Source organism: Camelus ferus, chromosome 13 (assembly GCF_009834535.1).
Source record: "Camelus ferus isolate YT-003-E chromosome 13, BCGSAC_Cfer_1.0, whole genome shotgun sequence".
In the NCBI taxonomy this organism is placed as follows: domain Eukaryota; kingdom Metazoa; phylum Chordata; class Mammalia; order Artiodactyla; family Camelidae; genus Camelus; species Camelus ferus.
This window is the reverse complement of record NC_045708.1, coordinates 24,876,299-24,902,964: the sequence shown is the minus strand read 5'-3', so window position 1 is coordinate 24,902,964 and position 26,666 is coordinate 24,876,299. Positions and strand designations below refer to the sequence as shown.

General features: G+C 33.2%; 1 protein-coding gene across 7 annotated transcripts in view; it reads right to left on the bottom strand.

Moving 5' to 3' along the window:
* Window positions 1–26,666, bottom strand: part of ZMYM4 (zinc finger MYM-type containing 4) — a 145,644-nt gene that overhangs the window by 26,761 nt on the left and 92,217 nt on the right. For all 7 annotated transcript variants that reach the window (XM_032495893.1, XM_032495894.1, XM_032495897.1 and 4 more), the window contains 16 exons: window positions 24,280–24,454; window positions 23,960–24,172; window positions 20,451–20,601; window positions 19,841–19,956; window positions 19,124–19,402; window positions 18,801–18,951; window positions 17,841–18,013; window positions 16,653–16,803; window positions 16,029–16,169; window positions 15,659–15,696; window positions 14,611–14,755; window positions 12,281–12,399; window positions 11,118–11,289; window positions 9,099–9,152; window positions 8,518–8,697; window positions 8,017–8,111 (listed from right to left, as the gene is read on the bottom strand). In XM_032495893.1, coding sequence (XP_032351784.1) covers window positions 8,017–8,111; window positions 8,518–8,697; window positions 9,099–9,152; window positions 11,118–11,289; window positions 12,281–12,399; window positions 14,611–14,755; window positions 15,659–15,696; window positions 16,029–16,169; window positions 16,653–16,803; window positions 17,841–18,013; window positions 18,801–18,951; window positions 19,124–19,402; window positions 19,841–19,956; window positions 20,451–20,601; window positions 23,960–24,172; window positions 24,280–24,454 — 2,353 coding nt within the window. The remainder of the gene's footprint in view (window positions 1–8,016; window positions 8,112–8,517; window positions 8,698–9,098; window positions 9,153–11,117; window positions 11,290–12,280; window positions 12,400–14,610; window positions 14,756–15,658; window positions 15,697–16,028; window positions 16,170–16,652; window positions 16,804–17,840; window positions 18,014–18,800; window positions 18,952–19,123; window positions 19,403–19,840; window positions 19,957–20,450; window positions 20,602–23,959; window positions 24,173–24,279; window positions 24,455–26,666) is intronic.

The window sequence follows — 26,666 nt, the reverse complement described above, 5'->3', positions numbered from 1 at the left end:
GAAGAATATGAAAAGGAATATATGTATATATGTATAAATGAATCAATATGCTGTACACATAAACTAACACAATGTTGTAAATCGACTATAATTCAATTAAAAAAGTAAATATATCAAAAGAGTGTTTATCCCATGAATGCAAGTTAACTTATCATTTAAAAAATTAATGTTTTTCATCATTTTAACAGACTCAGAAAAGAAATACTAGATGATCATCAAGAGATCCACCTGATAACGTCCAAATCATAATCATGACAAAACTCTGAGCAAATGAGAAATAGAGGAGAACTTCCTGAACTTGATATAGGCCATCTATGAGAAACATACACCTAACATCATACTTCACATTGCAAGGATGAACACTTCCCCAAGACTGGGAATAGGCATGAAGGCCTGCTGCACTCACCACTTATATTCAACCTTGTATTAAAAGCCTAGTTAATGCAATAGATCAAGAAAAAGAAAGAAAATTCATTAAGGTTGTAAAGGAAAAAGTGAAACTATCTGTATTCACAGATAATATGATTGGGTAGTTAGAAAGTCTAAAGGATTTTAGTTGAGCAAAATTATCACATATAAAGTCAATATACAAAAACCATCTCTATTTCTATGCCAGTGAGGAACACTAGGAAAGGAAATTTTTAAATAATGCTATTACAGGAGGATCAAAAATATTTTAAAAATACTTATTAAATAAGTTTAACCAAGTATAAGGCTTGTGCAATAAAACATAGAAAATATTGTTGGGAGAAATTAAAGATAATATAAATAAAGGTGAAAGATAACATCTTTATGGATTGGATGGCTCAAAATTGCTCGGATATCACTCCTGCAAATTCATCTATGGAAATTCAAACAAAAATTTTGAAAAAGAAAAACAAAGATGTAAGATTTACACTCCTGACTTCAAGACTCACTACAAGACTACATTAATCAAGACCGTTGATACTAATATAAAAAACAGACATATAAATCAATGGAACAGAACAGAGTTTCAGAAACAGACCAACACATATATGGTCAGTTGACTTTTAACAAAAGTGCCAGTGTAATTCAAGGGTAAAGGATAGCCTGTGCCAAGAGTGGTACTGGAACAAATGGATACCCACATACAAAACAAATGAAACCTGACGCTTGTCTCAACTTACACATAAGAGTTATCTCAAAATGGATCACAGAAACACATAAAGGATAAAATTATAAAACTAGGAAAAAAAGTAAGATTATCTTCGTTACCATAGTTAAATTAAGCAAAAACTTTTAGATGAGATAGTAAATAGCATGGATTATAAAAGAATAAAGACTAATACAGTGCACTTCCTCAAAATTAGAAAGTTCTCTTCTGGTATGGGTGGCCCAGATGGCAGAGTAGGATGATCTTGAGCTTATCTCCTCCTCTGGGCACACAAAAACTAAAACTACGGACAGAGCAACTATCCATCAAATGACCAGAAGACTAGCAAAAAAGATCTTCTAAAACTAAAGATACAAAGAAGGAACCACAACAAGATGGGTAGAAGGGGCAGAGACATGGTGCAATCAAGACACACACCACCAGGTAGGTGACACACAAATTGGAAGATAATTACAAATGCAGGTATTATTCCCAAGGAGTAAATGGTCCAAGTCCTACATTGGGCTCTCCAGCCCAGGGGTCCTGCACTGGAAAGATGAACCCCTCAGAATGCTTGGCTCTGAAGGCTAGTGGTGCTTGTTTTCAGGAGAGCCAGAAGGCTGTAGGAAACAAAAGACTCCACTTTTATAGGGTGCATACAAAATCCCACATGTTCTGAACCCAGGGCAAAATCAGTAATTTAAAAGGAGCCTGGGTGAGGTCCACTTGATTTTGGAGAGCCTTCCAGAGAGGCAGGAGGAAACTGGGACTCACCCTTGGGACACAGATGCTGGTGGCAGCCATTCTGGGGAGCCCATTCTACAAGGAGGCCACTGGTAAGCACCATTTCAGAATCCTCCCACTAGCTTGTTAGAACTGAAACTGGCCCACCCACCAGCCAGCTGACACCAATCCTGAGATGCCTGAGGCCAAGCAGCTACCTGGGTAGGGACACAGTCCCACCCACCAATGGGTAGGCACCAGCCCCAGGACCTACCAGCAGGCTGATACCAACTCCAGGACTGCCATGGTCTGGCAGCCAGAGATCCCCATGAGCAAGCTCTGCCCACCCGTGGGCCAGCACTAGCCCCGGGACACCATGGAACCCAGACCCACACACCAGCAAGCCAATACCAGCTTCAGGAAACTCAGTTCCCCAGCCAGAGACCCTTGTAATTAAAATAGCAAACATCAATAATAAAGACAGAATTTAAAAGCAGCAAGGGAAAAGCAACTAGTTACCTACAAGGAAAATCCCATACGGCTATCTGACTTTTCAGCAGATTTCTGCAGGCCAGAAAAGAGTGGCACCATATTAAGTGATGAAAGGGAAAAATCTACAAACAAGAGTATATTTCTAATAAAAGGCAAGACTTTCATTTAGATTTGATGGAGAGATCAAGGGTTTTACAGACAAGCAAAAGCTAAAACAATTCAGTACCACAAAACCAACTTTACAAGAAATATTAAAGGAAAAACTCTAAGCAGAAAAGAAAAAGTAACAAGAGAAAATCAAGATATACCTGGAGACAAATAAAAATGAAAATACAATGATCCAAAATCAGTTTAAAAGTAAAAAGTAGTTCTAAGAGGTAGGTTTATAGTGATACAAAGTCCATCTATGGAAACAAGAAAAATCTCAAATAAACAACCTAACCTTATGCCTCAGGGAACTACAAAAAGAACAAACAAAACCAAAAGTTAATAAAGGAAAGAAAGAAATCATAAAAGATCAGAGCAGAAACAAACTGGAGTCTTAAAAAAAAAATTAAAAAGATCAATGAAACCAAGAGCTGATCCTTTCAAAACATAAACAAAATGGATAAACCTTTAGTCAGACTCACCAAGAAAAAAAAAGAGGGGCCCAAATAAAATAAGAAATGGAAAGAGAAGTTACAACTGACACCATAGAAATATAAAGGATTGTAAGAGATTACTATAAACAAATTAAATGGACCACCTAGAACAAATAGACAAATTTCTAGAAGTGTAAAATCTCTTTTTAAGACTGACTCAGGAATACATAGAAAATATGAACAGTAATGAAATTGAATTGGTAATCATAAAACTCTCAACAAACGAAAGTCTAGGAATAGACAGCTTCACAAGTAAAGTAGACCAAACATTTAGAGTTAACACACACCCTTCTCAACCTATTAGAAAATATTAAAGAGGAAGGAACATTTATGAATTCATTCTACAAGGCCAGCATCATCCTGATATCAAAACCAGAGTAGGTGGGGGGTATATAGCTCAGTGGTAGAGTGTGTACTTAGCACGCACAAGGTCCTAGGTTCAATTCTCAGTACCTCCATTTAAAAAAAAAAATTCAAAACCACACCAAGATACCACACAAAAAAATATAATTACAGGCCAATATCACTGATGAACACAGATGGAAAAATCCTCAGCAAGATATTAGCATACCAAATTCAACAATACAGTAAAAGGATCATATACCATAAGCAAGTGGGATTTATTCCAGGGATGCAATAGTTTGATATCTGTAAATCAATCAATGTGATACACCACATTAACAAACTGAAGAATAAAAATACTATGATCATCTCAACAGAAGCAAAAACCTTTGACAAAAATTCAACATCCACTGATGATAAAAACTCTCTACAAAGTGGCTATAGCAGGAACATACCCCAGCGTAATAAAGGCCATATATGACAAACCCACAGCTAACATCATATTCAGTGGTAGAAAGCTAAAACCATTTCCTCTAAGATCAGGCAACAATGTCCACTCTACCACTTTTATCTAACACAGTATTGTAAGTCTAAGCCACAGTAATCAGACAATAAAAAGAAATAAAAGGAATTCAAATTAGAAAGGAAGAAGGAAAACTGTCAGCTTGCAGATGACATAATATACATAGAAAATCCTAAAGACATCACACTGAAACACTACTAGAACTTGTCAATGATTTTGGTAAAGTTGCATGATACAAAATTAATATACTAAATCTGTTGTGTTTCTATACACTCACAATGAACTATCAGAAAGAGAAATTTAAAAAACAATCCCATTTACAACTGTATCAAAAAGAATACAATACCTAGGAGTATATCTATCTAAGGAGGTAAAAGACCTGTTGTCAGAAAACTGTAAGACACTGATAAAGGAAACTGAAGATTAAACAAGAAATGGAAAAATATACCATTCTCATGGATTAGAATGTTGTTAAAATGACCATACTACCCAAGGCAATCTACAGATTCAATGCAATCCCTATCAAAATACCACTGGCATTTTTCACAGAACTAGAACAAATATTTCTACAATTTACATAGAAACACAAAAGACCTCAAGTAGTCAAAACAATACTGAGAAAGAAGAACAAAGCTGGAGGTATCATGCTCCCTGACTTCAAACTACTACAAAGCTACAGTAATCAAAACAGCATGGTAGTGGCACAAAAAAACAGACACATATATCAAAGGAACAGAATAGAGAGCCCAGACATAAACCCACACTTATATAGTCAATTAATCTAAGACCAAGGAGGTAAGAATTCATAAAGGGGAAAAGACAGCCTCTTCAATAAATGGTGTTGGGAAAACTAGAGAGCTATGTGTGAAAGAGTAAAACTGGACTACTTTCTCCCACCACATACAAAATTAAACTCAAAATGGATTGAAGACTTTAATGTAAGACCTGAAACCATAAAACTCCTAGAAGAAAACACAGGCAGGAAACGTTGACACCAGTCTTAGTTAAAAAAAAAAAAAATTTCTCATTAGACAAAGGAAACGAAAGCAAAAATAAACAAATGGGACTACATCAAACTAAAAAGCTTTGGCCTAGCAAAGGAAACCATCAACAAAATTAAAAGGCAACCTACTGAATGGGAGAGGATATTTGCAAATTATATCTGACAAGGAGTTAACATCCAAAATGTATAAAGAATTCATGGAATTCAATATCAAAAACCCAAATAACCCAACTAAAAATGGGCAAAGGATCTGAACAGACATTTTTCCAAAAAAGTCATGCAGATGTCCAACAAACACATGGAAAGATAAAATACTCCACATCACTAATCGTCAGGGAAATGCAAATCAAAACCACAATGAGGTATCACCTCACACCCGTCAAAACGACTATCATCAAAAAGACAACAAATGGCAAGCCTTGACAAGGATGTGGTAAAAAGGGAATCCCTATGCACTGCTATTAGTAATGTAAATTGGTGCAGCCATTGTGGAAAATAGTATGAAGGTTTCTCAAAAAATTAAAAGTAGAACTACAGTATGATCCAGTAATTCCACTCCTGGATATTTATCCAAAGAATGTAAAACCACTAATTGATAAAGATATATGCATCCCTATGCTCACTGCAGCATTACTGACAATAGTCAAGACGTGGAAGCAACCTAAATGTCCACTGCTAGATGAATAAAGAAGACGTGGTATATGCATGTGTATACATATATACACACACATACATACAGTGCAACACATAAAATGGAATGTTACTCAGCCATGAAAAAAGAATGTAATCTTGCCATCTGCAACAACACAGAAGGACCGAAAGGGTATTATGGTAAATAAAATAAATTAGAGAAAGACAAATACTGTATAATTTCACTTGTACCCAGGATTTAAAAAAACAAAACAAATGAATGAACATAATAAAACAGAAAGAGAATCACAGATACAAAGAATAAACAACTGGTTGCCAGAGGGGAGGAAGTCAGGGAAGATGAGAGAACTAGGTGAGGGAAATTAAGAAGTGTGAACTTCCAGTCCCAAAGTAAATGAGTCACAGTTCTGTTATGAAGTATATAGTGTGGGGAACACAATCAGTAATTATGTAATATCTTTGTATGGTGACGTATCGTAACTAGACTTATCGTGGTGAATATTTTAAAATATATCAAGTCATGTTGTGTTCCAGGAGCTAATACAGTCTTGTAGGTCAATTATACTTCAAAAACAAACAAACAAATTCTTAGAAAGAGATCAGATTTGTGGTTACCAGAGGCAGAGAGTAAGAGAAGGGTAACTGGATGAAGGTATTCAAAAGGTAGAGAGTTTCAGTTTAAAATAAGTAAGTACTAGGGAAGTAATGTGCAACATGATAAATAAAATTAACACTGCTCTGTTTATATATATATATATAAAGTTGTTAAGAGAGTAAATCCTAAGAGTTCTCATAACAAGGAAAACAATTTTTTTAAATTTCTTTAAGTTTTTATCTATATGAGATGATGGATGTTTACTGTCTTATTGTGGTATTCATTTCATGACAAATGTAAGTCAAATCATTATGATGTACACCTTAAATTTCTATAGTGATATATGTCAATTACATCACAACAAAACTGGAAGAAAATAAATAAGCAAATGAACCATGGAAATGAAAAAAAGTTGTTTTTCACTATTAAAAACTAAAAATGAAGTCACAGAAAGGAGCAAAAGTCATTTGATAAAATAATTATATCCATAATAAAAAGCTTACAACTCAATAAGTTGACCATCCAATTAAAAAATGTACAATGGCGGGAGGGAGGGTATATCTCAGTGGTAGAGTGCGTGCCTAGCATGCACAAGGTCCTGGGTTCAATCCCCAGTACCTCCATCAAAAGCTAAATATATTAAAAAACCTAATTACCTCCCTGCCACCAAAAATTAAAAAGTGCAATAGTTTTGAATAGACACTTTACCAAAGAAGATACACAAATATGTATATGAAAAATGGCCAACTATGAGTCATAAGGAAAATACAAATTAAAATAAAACCTCAATGAAATACCACTACACATTCACTAGGATGGTTAAAATTAGAAATCAACAATACCAAATGTTAATAAAGTCATGGAGCGGACAGAACTAACAGACTGCTGGTGGGAATCCAAAGCAGTATATTCACTTTGGGACAGTTTGGCAGCTTTCTTACAAAGTTAAAAATACACATACTGTAAGACCTAGCAATCCTACCCCTGGATATTTTTCCTCAGATGAAAATATCCATTCTTCACACAGAGATTATATTATACTAGAATGTTCATAGCAGCTTTATTCAAAATGATGCAAAACTGGAAATAACCCAAACTTCTATCAGCTGTTAAATGACTATATAAACTGTGGTTTATTCATACAGTCAAGTGATCAGAAATAAAAAGGAACAAACTACAGATACATGAAATAATATGGACGAATCTCAAAAACATATGCTAAGTAAAGAATTTAGAATACAAATTATATAATTTTATTCATATGAAATTTTAGAAAAGACAAAGCAGTACTATTTTGCATCACAAAGCAGATCAGGGGCTGGAGATGACTGACTGCAAAAGGTCACAAAGAAACTTTTTGGAACAATGGGAGAGCTGTAATTGTGGTGGCAGTTATATACTGAACACATTTGTCAAAGTCAATCAGATTGTACACTTAAAATTCATGAATTTTTAAATGTAATTATACTCAATAGACCTAATTAAAAAAAATAAGGCTATTACTTAAATTTTGGTATAGGAAAGCCCTGTCAACATGAAAAACAGTCCTTGCGAACTTCACTATTATAACTATACTATATAAAAAAGTGAACTTCATTATTGTAATATGTTAAGAAAGCTAAATTTAGAGACCTTAAAAACAAGAGGAAAGTCTACAACAAGTATTCTAAAAAAACTTTTTAAAGTAAACAGAACAAAAAAATTCCTCAATTTTAGAAACAAAATTAAAAGTCCTTGCTGAAAGAAATGTAAAACAAAAGATACGGTTCCTGACTTCAAGAAACAAAAACAGAAGAACAAAAATACAACTCTGGAAAACAATTTACAGAATTCTCTGACCCTAGCTGTTACAGAGTTTTGTAAACAGCAGGGACTAATAAACACATACAGAATGAAGAAAAGAAATGCTAGAAAAATTAAGCTACTGCTTACTCTTCGTCTGGGCTGGGGGAACCCATCTCTGTGTCGTCGTCTTGTTCGGGAACGTGCCTGGATTCCCTGTCCTTTATTCAGTGGGTCAAAGGATTCTATGAGAACCAGGAGAAAGCATAATGTTAGGTAAATAACTCACAGATTTAAACACCTAGATAGGGGAAGGAAATATCAGATAATCATTACTATATTCATTCTTTTGTTTGTGATAAAATATGGATTTTACCTTTATATCTATGGAAAACAAAGGAGATACAGCACAAGTAAAAAGTTCATTAACGATCAAGAAAACCTATATGATTACTGTGGGAAAGTTAACAACAACAACAACAAATTAACCCCTTATAAAGAACGATGTCGTATGAATTAATACCTTCAAAGGCAGGGACCATCTGTGTCCTAGATTGTTACCACACACTTATAACTGCTTCATAATGTCAATTCAGAGTGCTACTAATCTTTTAATAGAGAACTTTCAACATTAAGTTACGTTGCACAAACCTGATGGAAAATCTGCTTCCAAATCCTGTTCAGTTTCCCCTTTTGAGAACTGCTTCACTTCTAAATCAGCCTCTTGCACAGTATTTGACTTCAAGGCATAATGATTCAATTCTTCCTCCCAGCTATGTGGAGTAGATACTGCTTCTGATTCAAGATCACCACTGTAAGTACTTCCTTGGTCTGAATACATAGAAAACAAGCCCTCAAAATAAGACAGACTCTTGACATTCTCAGAAACCTCCTAAAACCCTAAATACCAAAAACTGAGATGTGGTTGCTGGACAATTACCTAAGGTACACTGAAGAGTGAAGTAACTTGTGTACCAGCCTCACAGAACTGCACTTACACTCTTAGGACACACTTTTTTTACAGCGTTATTTCTATTAATCCTTAAAACCAATATCTGAAGTGGCTTTTATTAGTTTCATTACCAATTAGCACATAATCAGAGAAATCTGGTGCCCCCCACAAACAGCTAAAATTGCAAATATTAAATCCAAGGATAATAGTTACACATGGGGTTTGTATCAGTAACAAAGGTAATATTTCTAAGATCCAAAATATATTTATAATTACAAACCTTTTTCAAATATCTTGGTGTCTAGAAAGAGTTCCTGTTCAGAAGTTTGGGATCCTAAAGAAAAGCACATAAGCCAGTTTATAAGTATACACAAAACAAAATGCATCTCAAATGAAATGACTGCACTAGGAAGTTCAAAGTAAATAGCCCTCATATGCAGGAAGAATGATTTATTAATAAAATTAGGCATTAGTGATACAGTTAAACAAATTATAACTGGTAAGTGTGGTTACATTTCTAGATAGCAGTATGAAAGAAGTCATGGTAAGAGAGACCTTTGTTTTGGATTCCTGTGCTAGCTGAAATTTTTTTTTTAACCATGATACACACACACACACACAATATTTATTTACTCACAGGTTGACAAATCTGTTTTAAATTGTCTTTTTCTCTCCCAAATAAAAGATGCTTTACCACTGCACTGGAAAGCCAACAGACTTATAAATACATGAACAATCAGTATATGGAACTAAACAGAACAAAGTTCTATCAATTAAAAACTACTTTAAAAGTAAGGAGATTAAGGATTCAAAGCATGTAAGAAATAGCCTTTTTTTTTTTAAACCAAGAAAAACTGCCTCTTTTCCCTGAAATCAAAGATAAATGAGTCAGATCCTTTTCCGTTGGAACTGATTTTTCCCTCCTTTATATTTCTAAATCATTTGATTTTACTTAGACTATGGTGATGAAAACTATCTGTCTTGAAGCTTAGTTTTTAAAGTTTTTCTGTGAGACGCAATTGTAGGATAAGGCAAAGTCACAATATTTCCATAGAGGAAGCACTTGATAAATGCTGACTATTAATATGGGTGGAGAAACCAACTTAAAATGAGGTTTATCATCAGGAATTGCTTGAACTTCCAAACTAAGTATCAGAAATTAGAAGATCAAGCTTAGGGGTAGTATTAAGTAAGACATTAAAATCTACATAAATGGGTCAAAATTATGAGATTATATACTAAAGAGCAAAACGAGACCAGAAACATTGGGCTAATAATAAAAAGTTTTTAATCCATCTCTCAGAATATATCTGATTTAAAAACTTACTGGCAACACAACAGAAAAGTTGACAGTAGTTTTTATAAGTGCTACAGTGTTCAGGAAATCATCTAGCATTTACTATGCAAAATCAAAACCCAGGGGCCAGCTTTGTAAAAAAAACCATCATTAAAAAAAAATTCAGAAAAGAGTAATTTCTTGGCTCATCAATGACAGATGAAAAGGCCGCTGCAAAAATTCACCTGTACATTTCCACTATCTTAAACACCATTTTCTCTGTCTCTTCTTATGATTATACCTCTCCTTACATCAAAAAAAATCAAGGAAATTAAGACTAGAAAACTTTCTGGAATATATATATATTACTAAGTTCTGGTTAAAATCATTTGCTTTGGAGCCAGACAGACCTGGATTCAACTTCTGGTTCCATTATTTCCTGACTGCATAACCACAGTAAGTCTACTTTCCAAAAGAGGAATCTGAAGTAAACAGTATGTCCCTCATAGGGTTGTCGTGAAGATTAAATAAGGTGATGCACATAGTGCATTTAGGACAATGTCTAGAGCATGGTAAGCACAGAGATGTTAACTATTTGTATTATCATTATTCTACACTCATAAAATGGGATTAATGTATAGGTTACTTTGAGCCAAATGGTTTTCCATCCTAAGGTTCTATTTACCTTCTACCGACATGCTGATTGTTATACAATAGGAAATTTTATCTGAGGACCATGGTTTTGATTATAGGGACAAAACCAGAACATGATCATGGATTTATAGGTTATTTTTCTGGTATCACTGATAACTAAAATCTGCATTAAATATCAACACTTAGTGTCCTTCATAAAAAGGATAGAGTTTTCACAGGTGTCAACAAGTTTAATAAGTATACAGAGTTGGTATTTAAACACAGATAAAGCTTTCAGAAACTACTTGATTGCCTGGTACTTAAAAATACTTGAGTTATCTGAAAATTGGTAGATGTGTTTTTCTTTCTTTACTTTAAAATTATACCAACCTCCCTGAGATAGAGTCTTCTCCTTTTCTTCATCTTCTGCAATAATTTCTGCCATCTCAAGGAGATCAGCTTCAAAAGGATGTGAGGGAAGCTTTTCCTTAATGTCTTCAATACTCTCAGTGACTTTATCTTCGTTATCCATTGAGGATGGAATAAGCATAGGGACAGGCAGCTGAAAAACCAAGGACACACTGAAGAGTTTCTTGGCTAACAGGTCTGTTGTCAAAACTATTACTTGTAAGAACATTTAAATACAAAAATAATAAACAAATTCAAGATTTTTCTATTGCTAATGATTAAAACAATCATTTTTTTGCTAGTTTTTCTAGTTCGTTTTTATAAGACTATAGCCATTTAAAGAAAAATTCAGTAAGTTTTTATGGACACTCAACAAAATGTGTCTCTGAATCTTCCAGGCATTCTAAGAAAAAAGTTCTACATGTAGATGTATTTTTTTTATAATTTTTTAAAGTTTTTAAAAATTTTTTTAATTTTTATTTTTTAATGGGTGGAGGTAATTAGGTTTGTTTGTTTATTTAATGGAGGTCCTGGGAGTTGAACCCAGGACTTCATGCATGCTAGGCATGCACTCTACCACTGAGCTATACCCTCCCCCCATGTAGATATATTTTTTATTTATTTCAGGCGACCTCCACGTCCTTCTAGCCTGCCATTTTGAAGCCCCTCTCTTGAGTTCTCTAAAAGAATAATTATTTAATGCATTTCTGTCTTGTTTTTTTTATTATATTTCTTCCTTAATATTTTTACACAACTGTTTCTCTTAAGAATTCAGTACCAGGGAAATATATATTTCCAATAAAAAATGAATGGAGAATTTTGTAAATCACAGTATTCCTCTCTACACCCTTGCTAGAATCTAGGATTCTAACACACACAAAGCTTCTGATATTTTTCTATTTGAGTGCTCTTACTAAGTATGAAATGTTATTAAAAAGCTACACCATAGCCTTTTCTGAGAAGACAGGATACAAACAGAAGCAGTCCTTTATATATTCCATATTAAGTAATATAGTAATATGATAATAGCCAATTGGAGTCAGGTATATTTTATCAACCAGTAAGAAGTTTTTCTCTGGAGCTGTCAAATCTTAACTGAGGAAAATGTGTACTAAATTAGCCTTAATCTCTAAATGATTACTCACTGGAACTGGAATTCCAAATGGGACTGGTGCATACTGAGTATAAAGATGAAGAGGTATAGGTACAAACACTGGTACAGGAACTGGCACCACAATAATTGGGGGCTGAGTTGGAGTATCTTCTAAAGAAAAAAAAAAAGAAAAAAAAACCCACAAGAAACAAGGAGAGTTAGAAACAACATTTTAATAAAAAAAAAATTTTAAGCATACAAAGATTCATAGTTCAAAAGAATTATAATCTATAATATGAGGAGTTCTAGAAAGGAAAAATAGCAAGGAAAGGCTGAGAAAAACAGCGCTAACACAAAGTGGGCAACACAATAATGATCAATGATATGAGGATAAAAAGAACGAAGGATATAATTTCAATGGATGGATGGAATAGTGATGTTAGAAGAAAGATAGAGAAAACTGTTAATATGAATAAGTACGGTATATTAAAGGAGACTGAACAGATAGAAGGGCCATTTCTGTGAGACTAATGCACATTTAAAATCATTTCTGGTAGACAATAGGGAACTGCTACAGATTGGTTAGTACAAAGTAATGTGATGAAAATGGCATTTAAAAAGATTAATTTGGCTGCCATCTTAGCATGCAATAAAAAGTATATGGAGTGTAAAAGTAGGAGGCAATTACAATATGCAGAGCTAAGATGACGAGGGTCTGAACTAGGATGGTTATAAAATCTACAAAAAAGAATTAAATATATAGCAGATGTTCTAAGATATTAAAAAAATGAAACAGGACTTGGGAACTAACTTATGAGTAAGGAAAAAGTGGGAAGGATGAAGGAGTCCTTCAATTATTTAACAAGTATCTACAGAGTCTTTTCTGTAGCCAAGAAAAATGTGCTAGATAAGTGTAAAATTGTTAATGTAAGAGAAAGGTATTGTTAATGTAAGAGAAAGGTAATACTAGTAAGAAGAAGTGAAAAGCTGATAACTTGACTAAGATCAGAAGTAGGAAATAACATGGGATCAATTTTACCATTGTGTAGTGGACATAAAAAAAGTTACCCAATTTGAGATGTCTGATAACCAAGCTACATAATACTAAATTAAGTCACTACTGACACAACAAAAATACAGGCTTAAGTAAATCTACAGCTTTGTTATTCAACATGGTCCATGGACCAGCAGCACTGACCTTACCCAGAACGTAAAAGATGTAAAACTTCAGCACTACTAAATCAGAATCAGCTTAATAAAAATTCTCAAGTAATTCATACGCATATTATGAGAAGTACTGGCCTAGAGGATAACCTTCCAGATCCAGGAATCTAGGATTCCTTTCAATTTTAAAAATTCTGGGATTTTCAGATGGCAGTGTAAGGAGCTCTGAAGATCCATTCCCTAGGGAAATAAGTAAACCTGGGGAAAACTTAAAAAATAACTTGTTTAAAATTCTTTGGAAATTGTCCTAGGGCATACAGCAAATGGAGAAACATTTATTCAAGAAAATCTACTAAATACAGTAAGAACAGTGGGAGTCTATGACATTTGATCTACCAGCTGCTCCGTATCCCTACCTCAGCCAGCTCAACATGACAGAAACTCCACTCTGGACAGATGTGGCCAGAAAGGATGGTTACTCTTCCTTTAGCTCCCAATCAAGGGTTACTATATCTCACCAGGAGGGGCAGGCCACCATCATCTCCCAGCCTCTCTAACTCTAGGTTAAAAAAGTTAATTTCTCAGTGAGTACAGCTGACAGGCTGTAGGCTCTATTCCTCCACCCAGCTGCCACCCACAAAGATAGAAGACTTACAACAGGAATAGCACACCAAGAAAACTGCAGGTCTGAATTACCTTCACCCCAGATCACTTGTAGGGCAGAGATTCCATGCCAGAAGAGACAAGCTGAGAAGATCAAAAGTAACACCGTGCCTACCATCCAGAGAAGTAGTAGCTCAGAATGGGGAGAGGCAGTTCATAAGAAAAAGCCCTGAGGCTCTCCTCAGTAGAACTGACTTTATTTGAAATAGAGTGTGGAAAAGTTCAAACCTAACTGCACCCTGGAAATAATAGTTCCTCGTAATTAAGACCCTGTCTATAGAATTCCAAAGTCTATGCCTACTCCCTAATATTACACTGTCATGAATAAAGGAAATTAAATGAAGTATCACAGTCTGGTATTATTAACTACCTTCTCTTTGCCATAACTTAAGTTGGTAAAAATACCTAACTCATAGGGATGTTCTGAGAACTCAACTGGGCAATGTATATAAGCAACCAAACACATCACCTAGGAAGTAGCACGCACTTAACGTAAGCAGATCCCATATCCCTTTCCCTAGGAAAAATTAAATGAAGAAAGCACAAGTAACATACCTGTCTGGCATTCTTTGTTTTGGGTATGTGGTTTGCAAGAGGTGGCCTTGGTCTGTGTGATGGGTTTGCACAATAAAGCTTTATTCTTCAAAAGCCTTGGAGGCTGGGAAGCTGGCAATTTCAGGGCATCTGTTTGTGTACTTGCCTGGTAAAAAAAAAAAATCAGAAACCAAAGAGGTTTCCAAAAGCTTAACATTAATTACAAGAAATATAAATTTGAAAGAAATACCATATTGGAATTACATGGAAGACAGAGAACATAAATATTCAACTAAATATGTAAGAAATACAATATTCCTGAAATATTAATAGCAATAAAGGAATATTTTGATAATTATATATTGATCTGAGTGTATCGAATTACTAGTTCTGAGTATCAAGAAAAGTGCTGTTTGTATTGTAAGTCATTGCTGATCAATAATAATGTTGGCTGAGTTTAAAATGAGAACTGTTACTTGTTGACTGAGTTAAGTCTTAGAAGAATTAGTCTCAAGGTAACTAGAAATGACAGCATCACTTATGATTGTTTTAAGTAACTTTAAAAAGCGTGACATGAAAATTGTGTCAGAGACTAGGAAACACTTTAGAAATGCCATTGTTCTAGTCATAAATTTTTCTCATATTTAGTTTCTTTTTCTTTTAAGAGACAAAGTACAAAAATAGAGTTTAAAAAAAATGTTTATTTACAGCATAATCTGCACTGAGTGGGAAACAAACTATATTTTATAAACATTTTATTTACAATTCGACTACATTAGAAAGTGCTCCCCAAATCTACTGTAAGCCTGAATTCTGTATATATTTACTTTAATTCTGTACAATTAAAAAAAAAACTTCAGTAACTACATAGAGACACCAAGCTTCAAAGAAATTAAAGTACCTAAAAGACCTAATTAAATAACCAGAAAATCCTATTCCTGAACAAAGAATACATGAGCTCATGAAATTTATTTTGTATCATAAAGAATAAAGAATCAGCTTACACATATTCCTACTACCTAAAAATGGAAAACACAGTGGCAATACTAATAAAAATAATAAAACTTACATCCCCAATGATTTTCGCTGTTACTGTTGGAACTGCACCTGATATAAATTAGAACATGTAATTTAGGATCTTACGCAATTAAACATTAGTATTAAAAGCTGATTTTTGGACAATAAATACACAGTTTCATAATAAAAACATGTATAATCTTAATTCAGAGTAAAACTAGCATATAAAGTATGACATGAGAAAAAGAGGGCTCGAAATTATGAAAAAATTGTTTAATACTGCCATAGCAGCCCACAGTGAGCCACCATTCCTATTATAAATGAGTTAAATATATGAAAATGATCACTGACAGTAAAAAGGTAGAGAACCACCATATTCAACCTCAAAAATGCGAGACAGATGCTTTCAAATCAAGTCATACCTTGTAAGACACTGTTAGAATTCACCGTGGGCTGAGCAGCAGGAGCACTTGCTAATGATACTACATTAGCTATAACTGGAGTTGAATCTTTTCTTAGAGATGGGGGCCCTGCTGAAGCAGCTGGCACCATGGAAATACTTACTAATTAAAATAAACAAAAATAAGAAAACCTCATTTATATGTACATACACAGAAACCAGTATCTCAAGGAGGGTAAACAATGCTTTTAGATAGGAGTAAATTCTGCTGGAGCAGAGTCACTTCAGCATTAATTGGATTTTTTTCTAATTTTTAATTGGTGAAACTTAGAAGTATTCTATGTACTTTCTTTCTCTTGTATAACTATGTATTCAGTATATTTAAAAGCCGTGTGATTCAGTTTCCATATTCTTTGTTATAGTCTCAAATCCTTTTTTAAGGAAGTCAAGATGTATATATCTCCAATTATAAAACATTAATTGTCTTTTTTTTCTCATGAAGTTCTTATAGGGTTATCTGACTCAGTATGCTCAGGGAAAACTGAAATTTACATTTCATGAAATTACTGACAACTATTTAAAGCTCTCACTCTATAAAACAGTAGTTCGTCCCTGGTACTGATCAAAGTCTAAAGTTTAATTTTACCTGCATTGTTTTGTGAAGATGGGTCACATATACTTTGCTGATTACAGAACATCAAGATACAAAGCAGGTTACAGAAATGTTTTATTTCTCCTCGCCATTTCAAGGACTCGCTGAGCTTACCCTGTCGCTTACAACCATCACATTTGGCCATCTGAAAAAGAAACAGAAGATAGTAAAGGAGTAAGGAACAAATTATCTGTAGTTTGACAGAATAAAAGCAGGTCACACATAACAAGTGAGGAAATTTACTTAGAATTTAGATCACAAAAATGAAGGTTAACTATCCTGGGGGAGGGGCAACATAGGGGTAGGGAACTAAGAGGTACAAACCAGCATGTATAAAATAAGCTACAAGAATATAGTGTACAACACAGGGAATATAGTCCAATATTTAATAACTATAAATGGAGGATAACCCTTAAAAAATGTGAAGCACTATACTGTACACCCAAAACTTATATTAATATTGTACATCAACTATCTTCAATTTTTTAAAAAAATGAAGTAAAATTACCTAAAATGGTAATTATTTACTTATCTATCAATGATTTCTACTAAATATTAATAAAGGTCATATTATACAGACACCAATAAACAGTAATTAAAAAACACAGGGAAATGGAAATCTTCCTTAAAGACATCAGAAGACAATTCATTTTAATTAAACAACAAATAAATAAATTTTAAATATTTTAATGTCTTAAGACTGATATGTCTTCTACGAGGAAATTAGAAACAAAAGGAATATAATTTCACTGACATTAAAGTCTTCTTAATCTTATATGGAAGAGCACAAAATATATTAAGTACTTAAAAGTTTTCATATATATATATTTTTGTATTGAAGTATAGTCAGTTTACAATGTTGTGTCAATTTCTGTGTACAGCATAATCCTTCAGTCACACATGAACATACATACATTTTCATATTCTTTTTCACCATATGTTGCTACAAGATATTGAATATGGTCCCCTGTGCTATACAGCATGAACTTGTTGTTTATCTACTTTATATATATATTAGTTAGTATCTGCAAATCTCAAACTCTCAATTTATCCCTTCCTACCCCCTTCCCCCACTTACTTAAAAGTTTTAAACCATTAATTGCCCTTTATACTATATAAAAGAAAAAAAGAAGGGAAAATTTGCCCTAACTTGAAAAACCCAGGAATGAGAATTATACTTACCTGATAGAACAGAACTGTATATTTGGACATGCATTCTTCACAACAAAACTCTTCAACCTTCCCCCCCAAATTATTCTGTACCAATTTGGGAGATGTCTGTAAACAATAACTGCACATTTTACAGTGATTCCCCCAGCGTTTGGCCAAGTCATGTTTATAAAGCAATTTGCAACCTAAAAAATCAGAGAGGATAAAATTAACATTAGGGAGAAATACTAGGTATCTACATCTTTAACTTAAATGCTCTATGACAAAGTTTGCACACTTGGGTCCTCAATCAAGAGATTAATTCAGAGGACTGATACTATCATTTTCTTTTTTTAAACAAGATAAGACAGAATAGAAAATATTATAGCACATCACATATAGTTAAAGTCAGTTTTGTTTCATGAAACTTTGTTTTATTTGGGTATGTAATCATAAACTGGGTCACAATGTAAAATATATTTTTTTGTGCTGTGGTCAAGTTTGAAAGCCACTAGTCTAGGCGGCTAATCTTGCATGGTTTTAAAATAAGACAAAACATTCTAAATTTACAGTTATCTAAATAAAGAAGACAATCTACCTCATATTGATTTGTATATTAGATTATTTATCTTTAGAACCGTAATGAATGTTTAAAACAATAAAAGTATAATCTTAGGATGCCACAAAATTTAAAGAGTTTCTTTAGATTTATACACAAGAACTAAAAGATCCCTGTCAATCTAACAACATTAAATGTTTTTCACATCACCACCATCTTCTGCTATACACTGAGGATCTTATCTTTCATTTTAATATCTATACAATATGAATGATTAGATCAGAAATGAGCGGACCAAGTGTAAACAAAACAAAAAGGTTTTGGTGTTATTCACAAAAGATAAAGTAGATAAACTTACATAATGACAGCCTAAATCATCAACTACTTTTAAAACAACCAACATGCTCAGTATGTAGATAATCTTCTGTCTTTACCTTCACTACAGAATGACTTGTCAGCACCTGAGAATCGCACAGTCTCCTTTACAATTTTCTCAATTTTACAATATTCACACATTGCCATTACATTATTTATTTTCTTATACTCATCAGAACAATTTTTTCCACAGAACTGAAACATTTTACCCTGCAAAGAAATAATCATTAAGTACCAATTAAACATTTAGTTTAACTATGGAAATCCTTATCCCTCTTACTTTCAAAACGAATAGTATTATTTTGAGAGATGAAAAGCCAGAAATAACTTTACAGATAGACCAGTTTAAACTCAAACCCTCTATCATGCTCCTGTATTTTACCTTATAGTCAAGAAGTTCTGGTTTTGTGGCAAAAAGACGGTTACAGTGCTGACACTTGAGTTTTACAACACTTCGTGCAAACCCAACATGTTGGGATTGGGCAGCAAGACGCTGGAGACCAGCTGCAGCAGAGCTACTGATAATGGAGGTGGGAGAAACAGCAGAGGTGTTACCTCCTCCTGCTGACACTGTTGAACCTGTGGGGATGCTTACAATTACTTGGCCCTGAGACAAGGGCACTACTGAAGAATTCATTCCTGTTGGTTTGTTGAACAAATTCTGAAAAAAAACAAACAAAAAGATCAACCTAATCATTTGTTCAAACAATTAATTATTTAGTGCCTATGTATGCCAAGCATACTTCAAGGTGCTTAAGACACATTTGTGAACAGGCAAAGATCCCTGCCTTTGAGCAGCTTATAACTGAATGAGGGGAGTGTCATTTACATCCAAAAAATACATAATTTAACTAATAACCTTCTTTAAAAATAATATCCTCCCAATAGACAATCTAGGTAATAACAGTACCATCTAATTTTATAGTACAGGCAATTAAATGACATGACTCTAAATACAGGATGAACCAAAATCCCCAAGTTTAATAGGATTGGGATAGAAATTTAGGCAATCCAGGCACTTCGCCAACACCAAGTAAGTTTACTTTACTACAGTAGGTGACTCACTGACTGGAGAAAAGGAAGAGTCCTGAAGCCATACCTGGAAAGCTACCACACAACTGTAGCTGCAGAAGTTGCGTATACTCCCATCTGACATGGCTAGGTGATACTGAGGGATTGCTGAGGTTTTACAACTGTTACACTGAACTTGTACACCTTAGCAAATCAAAATAAAAACTAATGAGTAATATATACAAATGTACTTGAATGTAAGAGAAAATAAATATTATGCGCTATATGAAAATTCAAGGGCGAAGTTGCAGGAACTGAAACTGAATTTTATCACGTCATATATAGACTATAACTAACAATGTTAAAAATATTTCTTTCAATTTAAAGTTGTCACAGCCTACCCTGAAACTACAAAATAAAGGAATCTTGAAATAAACCAGGTATGGACAAAGAAAACACAGTAAAAAAGCCATAAGAAATTGTTTTGGTAAGAGAGAATGCACAAATAGGCAAGCAAGTAAGTAAATATAAAACAGGCAATCAAGATAATAGATGATATTTTGCAATACAGATCTGAAATATTTTAAACTTGCCTTAAAAATCAACTAAATCTGGACAAAAATGTGTACCATAAAAACAAAGCAACAGCCATATTTTTTCAACTATTAAATTTATATAGTTTATGAAACCAATATTACCTGCAGAAGTAACCATTTTAACTCTGTAAGCAGATAAGCAATTAACAGAACAGAAAAGCTCTGTCTTTCCCAAGCTATTGGTATTTTCAATCATTTCTGCTGAGGATCTCAATGATTTGCAAAGCGCACATGGTGTAATTTTGGCTGATTTCTATTAAGAGAATAAAATAACATTCATATTTACCAAATTACAAATAAAAGCATAATTCTTTGAAATGTTTATACTTAACGCTGTTGAAATATTTTCAACTAGTGGCTTTCAAACTTTCAAACTTTTATGATTACAATCCTCAGTAAGAAATAAGTTTTACAAAGTGACCCAGTACACACACATACTTCTGATATTCTGTGTTTCTGTATTATACAATGTGTGTATATAAAACTGAGAAGTTTCATAAAACAATATATTATCATGATAACATGAGATGCACTTTGATAGTTTTCATTCTATTCTATTTCATTAAAAAATAATGCTGGTCACAACCTAGTAATTTGGGAATCTATTAATTGGTTATAACTATGGTTTTCAAAACACAATTTTACCCTTCTCTCAAAATGAGGGTAGGGGATTAAGAGGTACAAACTACATATAAAATAAACAAGCTACAAGGACTTATTGTACAAAAACAAAATCCAAAAACAAACAAAAACCCATTATTTAAAAAATTACACACATCAGGGAATTCATGCTTTTATTATCCTAAAAATTGGAAGAACTTCCCCACAAAAGGCATTATATGTAACAATAAAATGTGAATTCAAGGAAACTAGTAAACTTACTAGAAAATAAACTGTCAACTATTCTACCACTAACAATAACAAAGCACACCGTAAGCAATAAAGTGGGACCAAACTTTGGATATCCCAAGTGTCCAAATATAAATAACCAACAAGTCTGTTATCTTAAAATTCCCACTCAATTAGTGATTCAGCAACAAACATTGTTAAATACTATTAATATGTTATACAGTCAGGATAACTTATAAAGTATATCCAGCACCTGTTAAGAGATTTCAAGATCTCTATGTCCTCTTCAAGGATAAATTCATTACACTTGCTATTAAAATAAATACATGTTCCCACATTCTAAAACGCCTTCTGTATCTCCAACTCTATCTCTCCTCTCTCCCCCATCAGGACTGCAAACACAAATTTAATTTATAAGAATTAGGTCAAGAGTTATCTCTGAAGTTTTTGCTGATAGTCCCATCTTGCTCTACCAAGTAGAACTCAGCATGCTTCCACTGTGCCTCACTGTATACCATAACACTTCCATCAGTTATATGTTTATCTCCCCCGGGAGACATGTAGCACCTCAAAACAGAAATCACATCTAATGTCTGTGGAAGGAATTTTATATAAGGGAGAAAAGAAAGTAGCAGAAATGACCACCTTCAGCGTGCCGGGTTCTATACTAGATGCTTTCTCGTTACTCCATATAATCCTAAAAACATCCCAGTGACACTGGTAGTGTAATACCCATTTACAGAGAAGAAAACTAGACTGGGAGAGTTTAACTGCTTTCCCCAAGGTAAAATTCTATTTGAATGGAAAGTCTAGGAATCAAACCAAGATCTGCTTTACTTCTAAATCCACATTCTTTCTCTAAACAACAATACACAGTAATATGTGAGAAATTTAATGAATATTGGATAAATTAAAAGTAATATATTTAAAATTAAAATATTTCAAAGTATTTCTCCTCTTGTGGACTGACTATACACCACCTTTCAATGCATTGAGTCCAAGTAACTTTTAGTACTTGATATAATATCAGGAAAACAATCTTTTGGACAAGGATTAAAAACACATGAAGATATTAGGGGTTTTTTTTTTCCCCTGGGAGAGGAAAAACAAGGAGTTTTTAAGGAAGGAATGAATAGAATAATAAATAAATAAATAAAACTTTTAATGTGTTTACATGTAAACAAGAAAGAAATGGAAGCACTATAATGTTTAAAATTACAAAAATATTGCAAAGTTTTAAGAACAATTTAAAAGAAATTTCCCAATCAACATTATTAAGTTCACCAATTTTGGAAACTATATATAAAAAGTGCTATTCTAAGGAAAAGAATGATCGATCAGCAAATGCACGGAAACAGGAAAGCACTGTAAAATTGAAAATGTAGAAAGTTCCTACTATTCCTATCAATTTTAAAATTGAATTTTTGATTAAAATTTACTAACAAAACATAACTTTAGTATAAACAAAACTGCATAAAAGATGTTCCTCATACAGACTTCAAGCAGTTCATCCTCTAGAAAGATCATCAATTCACAAAATAATATATAACCCACATTTTTTCCTATACCATGGAGAAAAAACTTTATAATTAATGGTAAGATTTTTATTTCCTGAATTACAATTTCAACCATATGGATCTAATTCCAAGAATACACATATAACTTGGACCTTACCTTAACAAATAAAAAAGTAAATATATGCAAACCAAAATATTTCAAAGATTAGAAGGCTATACATCAAAAGGACATGACTGGGTATCCCTGAAAGATGGATTATTTTTCTTCTTTGTGCTTTTCAGCATTTTCAAAATATTGCTCAAAAACATTAATCATTTTTGAAATAAAAAAGCCATATCCTAAAAACATGTATTTCAAATGCATGAATAAAAATAGTCTGCCCTCCATATCCATGGGTTCCATATCTGCATATTTTTTAACACTTTTATTGTGGTATAATTTCTGTACAGTAACCAACACATATTTCAGATGTACAATTTGATGAGTTTTGATAGATGTAAACACCTATAAAACTACCACCACAATCAAGATAGCTAACATTTCCATCACTCCCTAAGAGGTGCAAGTTTCGAACTCCTGGTTTATTCCTTCTCACCCCCTCTATCCTCTGGTAACCATAAATTTGTTCTCTATGTCTGTGAGTCTGTTTCTGTTTGGTTTATTTAAATCCTTTTTTAACCTCAGATCAAAAATATTCCAGGAAAAAAATTCAGAAGGTTCTGAAAAGCAAAACTTGAATTTGCTGCACACCAGCAACTATTTACATAGCATTTATCCTGTATTAGGTATTATAAGTAATCTAGAGATGATTTAAAGTATAGGGGAGAATATGCATAGGTTACATACAATTACTATGCCATTTTATATTAAGGGACTTCAGCATTCTCAGACTTTGGTATCCTCAGGGTTCCTGGAATTAATCTTCCATGGATACTGAGGGACAACTGTATATGGTACTTGTAAAACTCTGTAACAAGAGTTTTAACATACATTCGTTTGACAAATAATAATTATATGTAAAAAATATTAATTAAGCTAGTAAGATCTTAGTATTTTGTGACATTTTCATAAATAATTTTTTTTTTAAATGGAGGTACTGGGGATTGAACCCAGGATCTCGTGCATACTAAGCATGTGCTCAACCACTGAGCTATTTCCCTCTCCACTTCTCAAATAATTTCTACCAAAAAATTTAGATCCTCCTGAAAAGAACAAAGACACTGGCATTAAATATGGTCAAGTACCTGTTTATATGCTGTGACACACGCTGAACTACAAAACTTCTTAGACTGTCCCTCTATCTGAAGCATGTGGCATTGTCCAGAGCCACTGTAACAGTAACCCCCACAGTTTTCACAACAGTTCATGGTGAGGTTGTTAGCAGAGCGAAACTTAGAGAAGCAGGCATCACTGCAAAGTTTATGTACCACATTCTGGTAATTAACTTCATGTCGAATCTAGGAATTAAAAAATGACATACAAACAACAAACGAAGACTATCAAAAGCTGTTCTTTAAATGCAAACATTAGACTCCTCCCCCCAGTAAAGGTAAAAGACACTTACAACAGCATTCTTCTGACACATGCTGCATTTGGTTGAAATGCTATTCGTATTTATGGTAACAACAGGTTTTCTTTTCAGTTCATAAGTTGATAAACATGACTGACTACAAAAATCTTTACTAGTGGTGGTATTTTCAAACTGGGCACTGATCACATCCTTTGGATTTAAAATGTCTCTAAAAATGATAACAAAGATAAAATAAGCCACAGTATAATCCATGTTTTCCCTTTTTTGTTGGATAAAAATATCAAACTAAACAGAGGCAATCATAGTGTAGGGAAAGGGCATTGATATTTAAATCCAAAAACCTGGGTTTCTTGAATAAACTGATAAATTGCTTTGATCCTCAAGTTCTGCTCTATAAAATGGAACTAATACACGACTTAGTTCATGGAACTGTTGTCAGGATTAGTATACTATGTGTCTAAATTAAAAGGATATACATCAAATAGTTATCATTCATTATCTCTAGTAGGTAAGATTATAGGTGATTTTCATTTTCTTCTTTAGGCTCTCCTATATTTTCAAAACACTCTTTAAATAATATTATACTTGAAAAAATTTTAAACCACTATCTTTTAAAAGTAAGAATATATGTCAAACTATACACTATATATTCTAGAATGGTTATATAAAATCGAACATTTCCATATCTAAACAACTCAATTTGTAAGCATTAGTAGCAAAAGGCAATGAAAATTAAAACCCTAATGATCAAGACTCACTTCTTCTCCACCCCTTATTCCACCTCCAAACCAGTCTTTCTACATAGTAGTTTCTCAGACAGTTTAAGTGTAAACCATTTTAAAAACCAATTTTGAAAACTACCTTGATGAAATTCTCTAAACAGTATCTCTCTCCCATGAGTATACAATCACATAACAGTAAATAAACTGTGTCATATTCATTCTTACATTTTAAACAGATTATAATAATACAGAACTTTTTAGAAAAGATTACAAATATCTCTGCTTCAATAAAAGACAATAATAAACAGGACTCATCACAAGAAATACGTGATATTGTCCTATGCTGTAATATGTAATACCATACTTCATCTCCTACACTTGGTAGCTCAAGACTGCTATACTATCTGCATTTTTCGCCTTTACAATTACTTTTTATTACGTAATGTATTTCATTTATAAGGGTACCAACTGAACAAGTTATACTGAGCTAGGGACTAACTCAACCCTGTGTCAAGATATGGCACGAGCAGTTAAAGAGCTCACAGTACATTGGGATAAACAGACAAAGAATATATAAAATAACATAACAGAAGCATTCTTCACATATAAAAGTATAATAATTTTGAAAATGATATAATGTACTAAAGAAACAGAAATGAAGAAACAATTATTTCAGACAAGATGTGACATGAAAAGCTACCCAAAAGGTGACATTTTAGCTGGACCTTAAGTTTGAGTTTAATAGAAGGTTAAGGAGATAAGATTTGGGGAGCAGCATGGATAAAAGAAATAGAAGCATAAAAGTAGGTATTTCTCACTGTTCTCAATATTTTTAGCATCAAATTACATTACATCTTATTGTAACAGATTACATATTATGCCAGAATGAGAAGTAGTAATCTCATTCCAGATAGTAAAAATTCAGAAATGGTATAGACAGAATATATGTACGTTCATGTATAACTGAAAAATTATGCTCTAATCTGGAATCTGACACAACATTGTAAAATGAGTATAACTCACTAAAAAAAGTTTTTTAAAAAAATGGTATAGACAATCCTGAAACAGTTACTTCTCTGAGTGTCATTTCATCAAAAAATCTGACCTAACAGTATTAACAAAACTACACTCCAAGTTACCTCCTTTATGTAGGATTTGAAATGGAGTTTTTAAAATAAATCATTAAGTCCCTATCACTAAAGAAACCTAAAAATTAAATGATGATTAGCCAAAACATATTCAGAGTTTAGGTTAAATTCAAGATGCTAAGCTATTTAGTCAACAAAAGATTAAGAAAAATAAAATTGTTACTCCAAACAGCTAATGAGTTTCTTACAACCTAACGGCTGTTATATTTCTACTGGTCCAAGAAAACAGCAGTAGCTCTCAGGAAGGAAATCTTTTCTGTCTCCACCTATACAAATTAAAGTAAAAATCCTTCTTCAGGGACTAACTTACAAATTAAACCTGTTGAATTACATGGACTATCTGGGAGAAGGGAAATCCATGTATCAAAACTAACCTATGTGACACTTAGTATATCATTTAACTTTCTTTGAGTCTAATTTCCTCATACGTAAGGTATAACCCAAGTCAACAATTTTATAATCAGATAAACCAGACTATACCAAACTGCTGTAATGACTGTGTAAATAAGAGGGGAAAAAGGGAAGAAAAGAAAAGTGGTAAAAAGAGGAT